This window comes from Homalodisca vitripennis, chromosome 2 (assembly GCF_021130785.1).
Source record: "Homalodisca vitripennis isolate AUS2020 chromosome 2, UT_GWSS_2.1, whole genome shotgun sequence".
NCBI lineage: Eukaryota > Metazoa > Arthropoda > Insecta > Hemiptera > Cicadellidae > Homalodisca > Homalodisca vitripennis.
Genome location: NC_060208.1, coordinates 100,703,504 through 100,718,693, shown reverse-complemented (window position 1 = coordinate 100,718,693; position 15,190 = coordinate 100,703,504). Strand labels below are relative to the sequence as shown.

At 31.5% G+C, this 15,190-nt stretch overlaps 2 protein-coding genes across 3 annotated transcripts in view; one reads left to right on the top strand and one right to left on the bottom strand.

Moving 5' to 3' along the window:
• The window catches only part of LOC124354448 (pyridoxal-dependent decarboxylase domain-containing protein 1), a 57,278-nt gene extending 55,661 nt beyond the window's left edge, over nt 1-1,617 (top strand). Inside the window, 2 exon segments of the mRNA XM_046804896.1 lie at nt 53-261; nt 532-1,617. Of these exon segments, the coding sequence (XP_046660852.1) occupies nt 53-261; nt 532-651 (329 nt within the window). The 3' untranslated portion in view covers nt 652-1,617.
• Nucleotides 1,618-7,004: 5,387 nt separating this feature from the next.
• LOC124354445 (protein rhomboid) overlaps nt 7,005-15,190 on the bottom strand; it is a 160,324-nt gene continuing 152,138 nt past the window's right edge. For both annotated transcript variants that reach the window (XM_046804894.1, XM_046804895.1), the window contains 5 exons: nt 14,159-14,301; nt 13,747-13,859; nt 13,351-13,451; nt 12,490-12,544; nt 7,005-10,502 (listed from right to left, as the gene is read on the bottom strand). In XM_046804894.1, the coding sequence (XP_046660850.1) occupies nt 10,258-10,502; nt 12,490-12,544; nt 13,351-13,451; nt 13,747-13,859; nt 14,159-14,301 (657 nt within the window). In that variant the 3' untranslated portion in view covers nt 7,005-10,257. The remainder of the gene's footprint in view (nt 10,503-12,489; nt 12,545-13,350; nt 13,452-13,746; nt 13,860-14,158; nt 14,302-15,190) is intronic.

Sequence of the window (15,190 nt, the reverse complement as noted above, 5' to 3'; positions counted from 1 at the left end):
AGTTTCAAGAAAATGAATTAGTTTATTTTTGTTTACACCATTGTTTTTGCAGGTATTGAGACGGCTACACTCGGTTTACAAAAAGAGAATGAGGAGAAGCTGTGGCAGGACGGGATACTGCGGCAGGTCCCTGTGTTCGGATCTCTCGTAAACTGGTGGTCTCCCAACAATAAGGAGGGGGCTGGTATAAAGGGGCGGAGTCTGGACCTAACTGCAGGTGTCGTAGCTTCTACAGAGAATATCTACAAGTACCATATGCAGGTTTGTGACACTCTGATGTAGGTAATAAGGCAGAACACATTGATATAACATCGTTTTCAACTTGATAATGAAGCTAGAAATTCTTGTTTTCAACTATATTTCGCAGTTCACACTTTTTATTTGGTTTGTCCAGTATTTATCCAGAAGTTATCCAATCTCGGTTTAACAAGTTTGTAAAGGATAAATGATGCTTCAAACAGAGTGTGACAAGTGTAGTAAATTCAGTTATTAGTTTCCGAGTTCTTACTGTTATTGATTTGTCATTTTCAGGGAGTGACAACACTGGGAAACAAAGGACCTCCAGAACCACTGGTGCAGACTCCTGTGGCAGGACATTCCAGGACACCTTCTGTCTCGTCACAACAAAGTAACGCAAACACAACTCACTAAATTACCTGTACACAACAACGAAGAAATCACATTTTTGTAAATTTTCAAAAATAACAGATTTAAACCTTTTAATATTTTGATTCACAGATGGTATGATGATCTCATGAGAATTAGAGGAAATTACTCTTTTAGTGCAGTATTACAGATATCGACAAATTTTAGTGTGCATGAATAGTGAGGGGTTTCCCATTCAAAGAATTTAAATGATGGTGCAAATTTATAGGAGTTGAATATACATTTAGTTTAGAAGCGAATGTGTAGTTGATGTTTTTAAACATTAGAGGAAATCTGTTAGAAAATTGAAGAGTTTGTACATGTTGTAATATTAATTATTGTTTATATTGTCCACTTTCAACTTCAATGATTGGATTTAAGAAAACTTGCTTGTGATAGATGAGAGTAGAATTATAAACACTTTCTGCTGTGTAAATAATGAATTTTTGCAGCATCATAGCAATAGATGAGTAAATTTTTTAATTTAAATGTAAAAGCGTGTATTGCTACACAGTTGCTTTAATAATCCTTTTCAAAATATTGTGATAGATTATGGGAATGTATAGATTTATTTATTTTTCATTGTGGGCTTATTTTGATATTTATTGATGTTTATTTTGATATAATTTTTATTAATGTTAACAATAATTACTAAGCACAAATATTAATGAATAGCAATGATATATTGTAATCAATTTGATATTTTTATTTGTTTTGTTTGTATGGTTATATTGAGGTGCGTATTGAACTCTATAATTGCAAATAAGAAGATCTAAGCTATTGCTTAATATAATTAACACCAAGGATTATCATTGGAGCACATTTAGATATCAAGTAATTAATTTACAATATTAACATACACGTTATACATGCTATGTATGTTTGTAAATATTTTTAGTTTGTATACCAAAGATGCCTGTAATTTATTAGACTTAAATTATTTACTAATAAAATAAAATTTATTACAAACTGTGTATTAGTTCTGTTTACTCCTTTTAAAATTCATTAACTGTACACACATGAAATATCAGGGTGGGGTTTTTCAACCACCAGAGAGATTATTAAATAATATGTGTGAATAATAAAATAATGTTAGCACTGAAAGTTAGGTGTTACATTCATGGTGCTATCATAGTGAAGGCTTTTCATACTTGTCAAACCAATACTTCCTGATCAAATATTCACCATTGAGTTGAATGACTTCATGTTATCTTGTGGCTTGACCTAACTGTGTTCAGCAGTAAGTATCAAATGATTTACAATTTCTCAGGGAAGATTTAGATTAGTTCATTAGTTCAGAAAAAAAGGGTTTGTGATAGAAAAGTTACTTTTAAAAAAATATTTTTTAATTATAGTTTCAACATTCAAATATTATAATAACGAATAGTTATTAGAAACAATTTTGCTTTTTTCTTTTTTTAAACAAATAGTTTTGTTTCACAGTTAGTTTTAAACAGAAACTTGAACAAAATATAATTCTATAGTTTCCAATTGATAGTTAGAACTGAGTAATTTCAGTATTGCATAAAACATAGTTACTAACTTGAACAAGTAAAGATCCTATGTTCTTACTAAGAGCAGACTATATTGGTAGCCATTTTAATTTTAGTTCTATAAGAACATTGTTAAAATTTATCACTTTTAAGCCCTTGTATTCAGTCATAGTTATAGAAAATTTCTATTTCGACCTGGTTCTGGGATTGCTGTTATAAATCTAAATATCAGGGGAAACAAACTTCGCTCGGTATTATTTTTCTGGTAAATTGTGTTTTGGGATTCATTTTTTGATATACTTGTCCACAAACGATAAAACTATAAATGCCATGGCTATTTATTGTTCTGTCATCTTCTGCATTAAAGGATGCTAGAGCAAAAGATGCATTTGTTTCTTACTTTTTTATGATACTCTTTCGAATAATGGGTAAAGGTTTAAAAAAAGACATACACACATTTGAAAATTGTGGTTGCTCCATTAAAATTCGTTCATCCAAACAATAGTCACCAAAAGAATTTCTATTAATACAATTAGAAACCTGTTCCTCAGGGAAATGCAATGCACTGCAATGGATACACAAAATTTCAAATTGTCCTAAGGTAAATAATTTTTAAGTTTTAAAGCCCTAGAACGTCATTGTTTTAATCAGTGTATTCTCGTTGTTCGTTATTTTCAGTAGCTACACTGCTGCAAATCTTGCAGACATCACTCTCGTTGCTTGTCATTTTCAGTAGCTACACACTGTGATGCACACTGCCACAAATCTTGTAGACGTCGAACATCTGCATCATGAGACCTTTCTGCTTGTATAATGTTAGTTACAGTTGCAGGCATTTGACTTTAGCAGTACATGTAGGACGAAGTATATGAAATAGATTTAATTTTAAAAGGAGTGAAATTATTTATCAAATTATATTACAATCAAAATTTCCTTTCGGTTTGAACCTTCGTTAATTTATACAAAAATTTATATTTTTATTCTTTGGCATTTCTTATGAAACATCAGTTATGAGGATTGGCTTACTACTAATGGGTGATTCAAAAAGAGCGCCGGTTTTGAAAAGACCATTGTAATGGGGTGTTGCTAAAAAAATTCTCACGACATTTCAGACAGTACAATGACTGGGAATAGGTAAGAAGATTTTAAATCCATAAATGGATCAAGTAATCTTCCAACAAGATGGTGCTCCTCCTCATTTCGCAAATCCTGTCAAGCGTTTACTAAATGACAACCTTCATGGATGTTGGATTAGTTGTAAAATTGATTTTTTAGATTGGTCACCCCGATACCCAGATTTAACTGTGTGTGATTTCCTTTTATGGGGTTACTTAAAGGAACAGTTAGAATAATGTTAGACTGTAATTGTAGGTTTTTTAATAGGCTATGTTCTAGTTTTCTGATTAAAATGTTGTATTTCTCTAGAATATGACAATAAATAATTTGACAAAATCAAAAATACTTACTGTTTTCAAAGTATAATTTTTCAAAATTCCACAATTTTGTTACAACAATTGTAGAGAGCTGAGATTTACTAGCATTAGTACATTAGTTTGTAGACAAATAATTGTTGTGTAAGAAATTACATTATTGGCTGCTGATATCAAACGGCTTAGCCGATTTAAATTTTTTGTACCAAAATACAGCATTTGTTATGAGCTTTGAGGTGTCACAAGGTATTAGTTGCCATTTCAAAAATTTGGCTTTAGGTACAGGAGGAGCATGGGGGTGAGCTCCTCCCCCTATTTTGAAAATATTTTTTTTGTTTTCCCAATTAGTACTATACAGGGTGTACATAAAGTCCTGCACGGGTATAATATTTTCTGAATGATAACAGATAAATAAACAAGATTTGGTACATCAATACTACACCTAAATATCTACTTTTTGAAGGAACTATGAGTTTTCTGTAATATCATGGGGACGTCCCGCAAGGAGTCAGAAGGAAATCTTAAATAGGAGCATAGGTCAATATGGACATCATTTTAAAGGGCTTGTCTAGCAGAGTTTAATGCCGCAAACCGCACTCAAAAAGATTGATCCAGTACAAAATGGTGGCTGTTCAAAGATTTTACTTGGTTACATTTTATTAGTAGCCATAACCCCAGTAAAGCAAAACTGCAACCAAACAAATACTGCAGCTAACCACTACATTATGCTGGTCAGTTGTACCGAAGTGAATTATGACATTAGTTATCCTCAAGGGTTACAAATTTGGTCCTAATATATTGATAACGGGGAAAACCTGATAACAGTAACAATTAGAAATCTCTTATCTTTGGGTCGCAGTTAGGACTTTCCTATTAGCCAGTCTATTCATAGTAGGCTATTCTAGTTTTCTTGTTTTAGTAGTGCTGTCCATCCATTTTATCAGTAAAGTAAAGTAAAGAATGTCTTATTTTACCAGGCGAAGTTAGGGCTAAGAAGCCCTCTCTAACACTTAACCTGGGGACCAACGGCTTAAAGGTGACTTCCGAACCACCACCAATGGCCGGGCAGGCGGGCCGCTTGCAAGGACAGGATCGCTCAGCGGTCACCTGTCCAAGCAGCAGCCACGCTCGGCGTTGGTACAGCTTTAGTACAAAAGAGTTTGTCGTATTGCTTGTAGTTCTTCAACTACACTATGTCGCTTGACGAACGTGAACGTATAACACTTCTTATGATGGTTGGTTGGGGAAATAACAGACGATCACACGAAGAAGCATGCCATTTATTTAATAACTACTTTCACGAGAGGCAGCCAATTTCTAGAACAACTGTAGGGAGAACTGTTCAACACTTTATGAAAACAGGAAGTGTTTCCGATCGTTATAGGTCGCTGAGATTTCTAATTGTTACTGTTATCAGGTTTTCCCCGTTATCAATATATTAGGACCAAATTTGTAACCCTTGAGGATAACTAATGTCATAATTCACTTCTGTACAACTGACCAGCATAATGTAGTAGTTAGCTGCAGTATTTGTTTGGTTGCAGTTTTGCTTTACTGGGGTTATGACTACTAATAAAATGTAACCAAGTAAAATCTTTGAACAGCCACCATTTTGTACTGGATCAATCTTTTTGAGTGCGGTTTGCGGCATTAAACTCTGCTAGACAAGCCCTTTAAAATGATGTCCATATTGACCTATGCTCCTATTTAAGATTTCCTTCTGACTCCTTGCGGGACGTCCCCATGATATTACAGAAAACTGATAGTTCCTTCAAAAAGTAGATTTTTAGGTGTAGTATTGATGTACCAAATCTTATTTATTTATGTGGTATCGTTCAGAAAATATTATACCCGTGCAGGACTTTATGTACACCCTGTATATTCCCGTATACAGAATTTTGATACTTGGGCTATAAGTCTTTTAATATGAGTTTGTTTTCAAATGGACATCCTATATGTATATATAACAAATAACCTGGTTGTTTTAATCTAGTTTGTAATTATGTATTAGGTTAGTTATTTACCTGAAGAAAAGATCAGATTGCAGATCTCGAAACATAGTGTTACTGATTGTTTGTTTCACTAAAAAATGGCAAATGTCCTGAAAAATCCTATACAAATTTAATTGTAATATATATATATATATATATATATATATATATATATATATATATATATATATATATCTTCTATCTATTTAATCTTTACTCTTTGTGGCAGTGATGCAATATTCCATATGCCATGCTTATATAACAATGGTTGTAATTATTTAAGTGCTCAGGCAAATTTAGATTGTAATTTTTGAAGGGCTGAAAAGTGCTCTTTAAAGAGGGTTTTTTAAACGTTTTATCCATTTGACCTCTGTTAAAATCTTCAATCAGTGCAGTTCACAAAGACAAAATTAACATCAATTGAGTACAACATAAATCCCAAATATATGTTGACCAAATGTTTAAAAACTAAGGATAGTCATGGCATACAGAACAAGCAGCAACAAATTATGGAAGAGAATTATACCGACAATTAATAACTCAGATATTAATTTATTCCATTTCAGATGTTTACAACACTTAATTGTAATATAAATACAAAATACACACTCATAGAGAAATACAAAAAAACTATACAACAAAATTAAAAATGCATTTGAATGTTTATGAACACTTTGATTGTTAATAATGTAATTTTACACAACACTCCTGAAAATACGGATTTATGTAATCATGTAATTTTACGGAATTAATACCTTAAATTTTACCATATTGCAGTAAATCGCTAATTTTATGGGTTTTGCTTATTTCGTGAAATCCATTGTGTTGGTAGTAACACAACTCTTCATTACAATGTCCATGTTGTATTTACATTACCTTGCTTGTTGTGTTATCTAAAACTTCAGTTTCAAAGTGAGTATCACACACAAAATTTTCTATTTACAATAAATAATGCCATTATACTGTTTTGTATGTAGACATTTTAAAAATATTGTAACAGTTTGTTGTATTGGTTTGTTTTCGTTATAAATAAAAACTAAGTTTTTAAAGTTATGTTAAATTGCCTGATTATAATTTTAAAAAGGAATATTAATTTGTACGGGAGTATAAAAAAGTAGACAGTGTTTTCAGTAATGTATCTTTTTTTATAACTAGTTTCTGAGATATGAATTTTCAAAAAAACACTCAAAATTACAACAATCCTTTTATATCCACATAAGATTATTTTACTCTAAGTATATTATTTATTTGATTTACTGTACAGGATTCGTACACTAAATAAAAATATCTTTAAAACGAAGCATCAACCCTATTCGATGACAAAAAGTTTTTGAGATTTTACATTGCTGCTCTCAGAGCAAAATGTTTGAAATTCTAAAAAGTATAGACAATTCTATTATTTACACTGTGACATTAGGAAGAGTCAGAAGTAAAGAAAACACGTGTTTTGATCAAATAAATAATAATTTTTATTCTAGACAAGTTATACAGATTTGTGAGTAAGAAAACATGATACAAAAGTTCGGTTCTTAGAGCCGAGGTATTGGGGTGGAAGGGGGAAGGTGATAGTAGTCAAGGCAGCATGGTGCATTGCACATCTTTGGTGTGGCCTAGTGCCTACAGGCTGGAATGGTTTAAAGAGGTAGTATGGTTACATAATATAATAACACAAAACGTTTGTGTACACCAAGGCTTAATGAACAAAACCCCAAGCTTGAGTTAAACATATCTTACTAACACATTTCAGTCTAACTGTAGCTGGTATTATTGTCTGCAATAATGTAAGAACAACTGATCTCATTTTATCTTATAAATAAAATAAACGGAAAAAGTTCAAGGTTTTCAGAAATAAATATTTTTAAAGGTACATGTATAAATATATAATATATAAAATACAGGACTATAAACATATATGAACGCTAGGAACTGTTAATAGAATATACAAATGAACGATAACTAACTTGTGTTATGCTGCTAAGGGTTCACAAGGATAACAAATAATAGAACTAATTTAATATAGCTGTAGGCACTTAAAACATAAAATATAAAAATCCATAAAACATAAAGTATGTTTAATTGTAAAATTATTAACAGAAAAAACAATTAATTGATAATTTGAGATGAATACTGGGAAAAAATATGATATAGTTTGATAATATGTACAAATATTTCCTTAAAATAAAATACAAATGCAAAACTATAAATGACTAGCATCATCATCACTTTTAATATGTCTAAAACACTTATTTATGAAACACCAAGGCAGACAATTGTTGTTATTTTGTAAATTAAAGTAATAAACTAAATACTTGTAGCACTGTGTTGCATATAAACAAGTGAAGTAAAATGCAAATTCAGCCTTTAGTAACATTTTTATAAATATTTTATAGTTTACCAATAAAAGCATTATGGAAATAATTAATAAATTTGAGGTATTTAATTTACAATTATTTTACACAAAAATTAAACCATTCACTTAAGTAATTTCCCATCATATATATTAATTAGAATTTTACAATTCATCATACTAATTTTATAATATTTAATAAAAATTTATACATTTTTCTTTTTAACTCATAGGTAATGTTCCACACAAATTTCAGAACATATGCCAGATTAGACACAATAAACATATGTATGGATTCATCCAGCACTACCTCTCTGTCATGTTGAGATGTCGAGACAATTTCGGAAAATAAATTTTGAATTTAAAAAATTGTATTTATTGTATGTACTTGCCAAAAATTACCCTCAGAAATTATATATTTTTATATATAGTCAAAGGGTATATTTTATTCATACAAGAACAGTGACTTTAATTTATTCTGTAACTGATAAGCTATGGACCAACCACGCAGATGGTAGTTTAATAATTAAAAACTAAGTTTTGTAATCAAACTATATATTAAACACTTAAAAATTACACTAGAAAATTTAATAAGAATTTATAACAGTAAAAACTTTAAATTTCTGGTTGTAAATAGTTGTACTGAGAAACAATTTTAGGAAGTCAATGTTGTTATGAATTTTAAAGCCAATTAGAAGATATCATAGCTTAAACGTATTGCAACTTCAACTCAGTTAAATCAATAAGGTGAAATAAATTCAATCAGATATTTTGCTATTCAAAAATTACAAATAGTAATGAAAACCATTTAATAAATCCTAAATACGTTTTTAAATATATTATTCATCCATCCCAACAAGTAAAACTGAAAATTTCCAGCAACAAATGAATACATACTTTAGAATGCCATTCAATAAAAAAAATGCACATACAATTTATAATAGGCCTAAGGTAGTATTCAATACAAAAGTGAAAAAGTCTACGCTACATCTATTTGCAGTATATCTTTGCTCAATTATAAATGCATATAACTACTATTATGTACACTATTTTTGCAGCCTTCTTTGGTATGTCTAAAAATACACAATTATTTACACAATTACATTATATGCTACATTTACGTACAAAACAACATGTAAGAGAGAGACATTAAAAAAAAACATTACAACCCCAAATATTTTGTACAACAGTGCAACATTGTTAATTTATGTAATATTATGTTAAACTGAAATGATAGGAAATAAATTTTAAAGTGTGTTGAGATGTTTTTTTAATTGTTAATTTACAAAATTAACACTCATAATACAAAAACCTCATTACGATTCTTTTATTAGTATATTGATTTAATATTCAATACCAGTAAAAAAAAACAAAAAAACAAACACCAGAGTAAATTCTAAGCTAGAATATACACAAAATAAAATTAGACTATGAAATACAGTCAGAGCCAACAAATCTTTCGAGGACAGATTTGACATAAAATGTGCAAGACTTTTAATGCTGATGAAATCACAATTAGATTTATCGGAATTACCTTAGGGACTATTAATGTTATTTTAGAAAGCCTAATTCAATAAACATCGTAAAAACTGTGATACTTTTTTATGAAAACAAACTCTTGACAACTCTCAATTGTGGCCTAGATTGCATGAATTTGGCAAGTGTTTACAGAGCCCTAACAGTTTCAGCAACCTTCAAAAATTAAGACTTCATTTACATCATTAGTGACAACAAAGAAAATCATAAGTAATAACAGCAGTAAGCTAGGTCGAAGGTGGATAAAAGCTATTATTAATAAACTCAAGGTAAATGATACAGAAGCAGCTAATAATTTTTGGGTAATACCTTGAGATTGTTGTTAATTGAATTGTTCTAGGTTTTCATTTTGTTTTACCGATAGAGTTTTTTAGTGAATTCGCAAATAAAGTGGTTTTTGTCTACTGGAGGTGACAGGCAAACAATGTATGACTGACTGTATTTGAAAAACTAATGAACAACTTAGGAAAAATATATTAAATACTACTTTTATAATTTGCTAATAATATCATGATTGGTATCACTTATACTGTGTTTGTTACTACTCCATTTTCTAGGTAAGTTTTATATAAAAAACAGTAAGTAAGAAACAAACAAAATCGCTAATTACAGATTTACACACGTAGGTTACTTAGGCTACACAATCAAACTCACTGAGTCCACAACAAAATGCTCAGATACACCGGAGACAAACTGTTTTAAATCACTTTGAGGTTACGAGATCCAACAAGGCTACGAGAAACGAATAAGTCTTTATTGTCCGAGCTATGCCGCCAGTCCATTCTAGGTTACTGGTCGACATAGTAGGCGTGGTATCATGGGTCGAACGTATCCGCGCACAAGTTGAAGATGATGGCAAAGATAGTGCATGCTGCGTAAACGCCGAGTGCCACCCACCAAATCAGCTGTTCGTGCAGTTTCTGCTCAAAGTTCTTTAATACCAAGAGGCCGATTGTGAGACCAGCCAGGGCACCGGTGAGATGCGCCACATAACTGACGGGTGGACCCAGCGTCTCCGCCGCGTAGCGGTCGTACACAGCAAACCCTACGTCAGCACTTGCTGTAACAGTAAAAGTTGCATTAAAAGCATGTAGGTTAAATTATACTAGGTTTTTAAAACTATGAGTTTTATTTATTTTTTACTGTTTGGGAAGACTATCTTTCTGATCACGTTGACTGCATGTTAAAGTGTGGATCAAGTTGTTGCGTAGTAGGCTTGTCCAATGTAGGTTAAGTTTGAGTATGATCAGTCAGATCAGATTAATATTTATTTTGGTTTTACAATCCTGTGGTTTACTAACAGCATCGCTAATACAAATATTTCCTGCTAACTTGTTGGCAATTCAATTTTGTTGCAAACAGTTGTTGGTAGCTGTATCCATACTTCACTAATTGCGTTTTCGGTACAGTAGAAACTAACACCAGATAAGATCCTAGGGTGTTTATTAAGATCCTTTCACAAGCCTGAGGCCCATGAGGTTGGACATACATACATAGTGATGTTTAAAAGTGGATCAACCTATAACTCTTAATAAAAAAATTGCGTATTCATCTCTCCTTTCAACAACCAAGTTATACATACAACTGTGATTACTTAATTTTTGTATATCACTTTTTCTTAGAGTAAATATTGTTCTAAAATGTATACATATTATTTAAATGTACATTTTAAAAGAGGCTATATCGGAATTTTTCTGCAGTATACAGTTTTTATTTAATGACTATGGAAATGTTTTGTAAATTAGATGATTAGCAACTTTTATGGTCATATTTGAATTGTACAGAATGTTGTGAGTAAAATTATGTACAATAGTGTTTTTTTCATACTGTATCTACGGAAATTTACAAGGATAATCCTGCAAATCTTGTTTTATAGTGAAGCTCTCGAGACTAATCAGGCTAAAAAGAATAGTAGGATTCAGTTACTAATGTACACTCCAAACGTACAGTAGTAGTCAATCAGTCCCTTAGTAATCCTGTATGGCCAGAGTTGGAATCACCCATACAGCAAACAAAAAGTCGTTCAGGATAGGAAAAGACCAAACTTGGCATCAGTTTTAACTGGGTACCGTACATCAGTTTCTAAATGTGAGTTTTTGTATTTTGATGTTTGTAATTTTCTAAGCAAGCATATAATAACAAATAGAGATATCTGTCTGTGCGCTTTTAATAATTTAAAGATTGTATTAGGAGTGTGTCGAAGCAGGTAACATAGACATTTCCTGGGAACACCTTCCATTACTTAAAATGTTTAATTTCACCTCAGGGAATTAATTGTATGTACTTTAGTAAAAAGAAAACCTTTAAGGAATGAAGAATCCTCAAGAGTCTCATAGGGCTTTATCCAATTTCTAACCTATATACTGCAGTACAATGTTGATATAATGACAACTAGATTTTAGTTTCCATGAGATAAGTTCTCAACAGTTAGCAATTAATCCAACTAATAGAGCCAAAATCCCCAGGATAATTTTATGAACTGTTACAAATTACAGGAGTCGTTCAATACTATTATAAATACACTCATTTAAATACAACAATACTGAATAATATATTTTACCCTTAAGTACTGCTGTACAATTTGAACTATGCAAGCTCTGGTTACAAATGTGAGATTTAAAAGTCTCATCTAACTTTACTGTTGCAGGTGTAAAGGTTACATACTGTCTGGGTGTTTTGAGTGCCAGAGCTCTATTCTTGGCCCTGTCACCAAGCCACTGTCAGTCTTCTGTCTGTTTCTAAATGTAGGATAACAAAACTGTCTACACAATTGGGTTTAGCTTTCTATCGTCTGAAAGGCTTTGTCTTAGAAAGATATATTTGTTTATAATTTGATAATACTGTTAGATTTTGAAAAATACATAACTTTTTATTACTCACAACCATTTAAATCATACTTGTATGTTTTTCTTCCAGAGAAACTATCAATGTTCCCCAGTTTACTAATTTTAAATAGTTTCTATACCATAAACATAATTAAGTTTGCAACCTTTTCTTGCAAACATCAAAAGGTTGATGGTAATGCCTAGAAAATATTAAAAACTCACCAACAACAAAGATGCCCACCAGTCGAACGGTTCCAAACTCCATGTTGCTGTAGTTCTGAAACAAAAATTTTAACAGGTCAGTAAATGACGTATTGGGCCTAATTCCCAAACATAGATACTACTAGCTGTTGCCCGTAGCTTCACAAAATCATTTTGGTACCTATGCTATATAGTATCCCATTTTTCAAACAAATTCCAGTACCTTGGTATTACTAACAAATTGAAAGGAACCTTTTATTCTTTACTTTCACCATCAGGGGTGACAATTTAAGCAGATTCTGAACAATATCAATTTACAGTGGACTAATAATTATAAAACTTAAGCACTAAATAGTTGTTTCAACCCAATTCACAATATTAATTTTTGAATAAGATTACAGTTGTATTATGGTACCAGTACAAGTGATGTACTGCAGCTTTTAAAGTATTCAGATGTTTTATTAAATCACTTAACATTTTAAGGACCACCATTCACTTTTTACTGAAATTTATAAGACTAATGAGACAGAGGCCTGAGTCCAAAACACAAAAAAAGAACAAACATTTCATATTGAGTGAGGAGGAATATTATAGATTTTGTCTTTCCATAAATAAAGGACGAGAATAATTTTAGATTTGAATTGTACTGTGTGAAGGCTACTTAGTTGCTGCTGTGAAGGTACTGTAAGTAAGAAAATTCTTGTATAGGTCTGGTGGGTTTTTCTAATCTTATTGCATTCTTTGCAAATTGTTCAAATTTCTTGATACCTCTCAGTTACTAAAAAAACTTCATTTAGTCTATTTTCTTGAATAAAAATACCACTGGTATTAATGGCAACTAATTGAAATATAAAGGAGTTTACATGTCCAGCAGATACTAACCAGTAGGACGTTTGCCAGGTGAGCGGCTAGAAGGGCGTAAACTCCTCCTGACGCTCCAACAAGGTACACGTCTGTGTCGAATACTGAGGTACCCAGGGAACCTGCACATACAAACATGGTCAGACAGAGTGGCACACCTTCAATTAGAAACATCACTTACTTTTTTTACTAAAAGTAGAAGTCAATAAAAGTATAAAATGTCAAGTTTCAGTGCTTAAATAACAAAGCAAGAATGTACAGATATTTTAAATCATACCAAAATACTAATATATTTAATTAAAAACATTTAAATGGTGTTTAATAAAATATCAGTTTAAATGGAATCAGTTTTTTTTTTTAATACAAATGTTGACATCTATTATTTTATAAATTAGTAATTTCAAAAATGTATCTCACCAGCTAGTACACCAGCCATGTATACAGTGCCTATCCTCAGTGAACCATGGACCATTTCTAAGGGCAGGCCCACCAACAGTTGCACCAGCAAATTGAACAGCAAGTGTAGCCAACTGTAGAACACAAAATATTACCATGTTAAAACAAGTAATGAAAAGTCCTTAGCAAGGGACTAAGAAATATTAATTAAAATGTATTCCTCATATAAAAGTTTAATTGACACAACATTTCAGAGACTTATGTTAAAACATTTGCTATTTAACATTATTTGGAATAAAGTATAATATAGCCTTGAATGAAAATTAAAACAGTCTTTTTTGTTTAAAATCATACATGTAATTAAACATTTTTAAAGCAGCAAAAATGGTTTAGAGACTGAGATAGGAGAGGCCCACCAAGAGCAGTCACTTACCCGGCGTGAAGGACCATGTAGAAGAAGAACCTCCATAGCTCGAGCCGCTTGTCGGGCCGATAGATGAAGACACTGTCGATTGGCACAGGACCGGAAGGGTTGATTTCGCCGTTCGATATTGTGTAATATGAGAAGAAACCAAGCTGTAAGCAACAAACACAGTTATTAAGAAACATTTCGATCAAACAACACAGCTGAAACTTAGCTACTTGCCTCATGTTATGTGTGTGGTATGGTGAGTTTGTGGTGACGAATTTGTAAGCAGTTCTGATTAACAAATTAGCAATGACTTTACTTAATTATTGAAACAAATAATATATTAATTACAAACAATGCCATCAGAATATTTATTATTAGGAGGAAGGGTGATGGGCTTATATTTATATATTTTTGAAAATACATACTAGGTAGTTAAAAAATGTTTATAATCTCTATGTATATAAATAAATCCAGTCCTTAGAACCCAAGTATGTTTATACACCATCTGATAATTGTTAAAAGATAAATATTTTACTATTTCAGTTAAAACTTCTAACTTATATATATTTAATATAATTGTGTTTTCTTATGCTTAGTTTAGAAAGCTATGGTCGGTTAATTTACAAAGCTATGATCGTTTTTTTATTACACCTTTGCTCAAATATTTGCTTGTTTACGTCTTGCCCATGTCATTAGTCTTCTTCTCAATATTATTAATTTAAACCTATTTCAGTGTATCTTATTTATTATACTTTTGGAAAGAGTTAATGCTACTAGTTTTTGATTATTGTAATCCATAAAAACCTAATTTAATATATTACAAATACAATTGTTTTTAATCGCAGTTTTGTGCATGAAACACAAATAATTGGTATATTCTATGTTAAGAGTCTAGTCCAGGGGTGCCCAACCTTTTTTACCCAAGGGCCACATTGTAAAGCCTTTATGGCCAGCGGGCCAACATCCCAGGGGATTTGGAACCCCAAACAACTGAGTTGGGTAGGGGTTTACGTCACCGCACCGCGCGTTGTGCCAAGGCCGCACTATACGTGT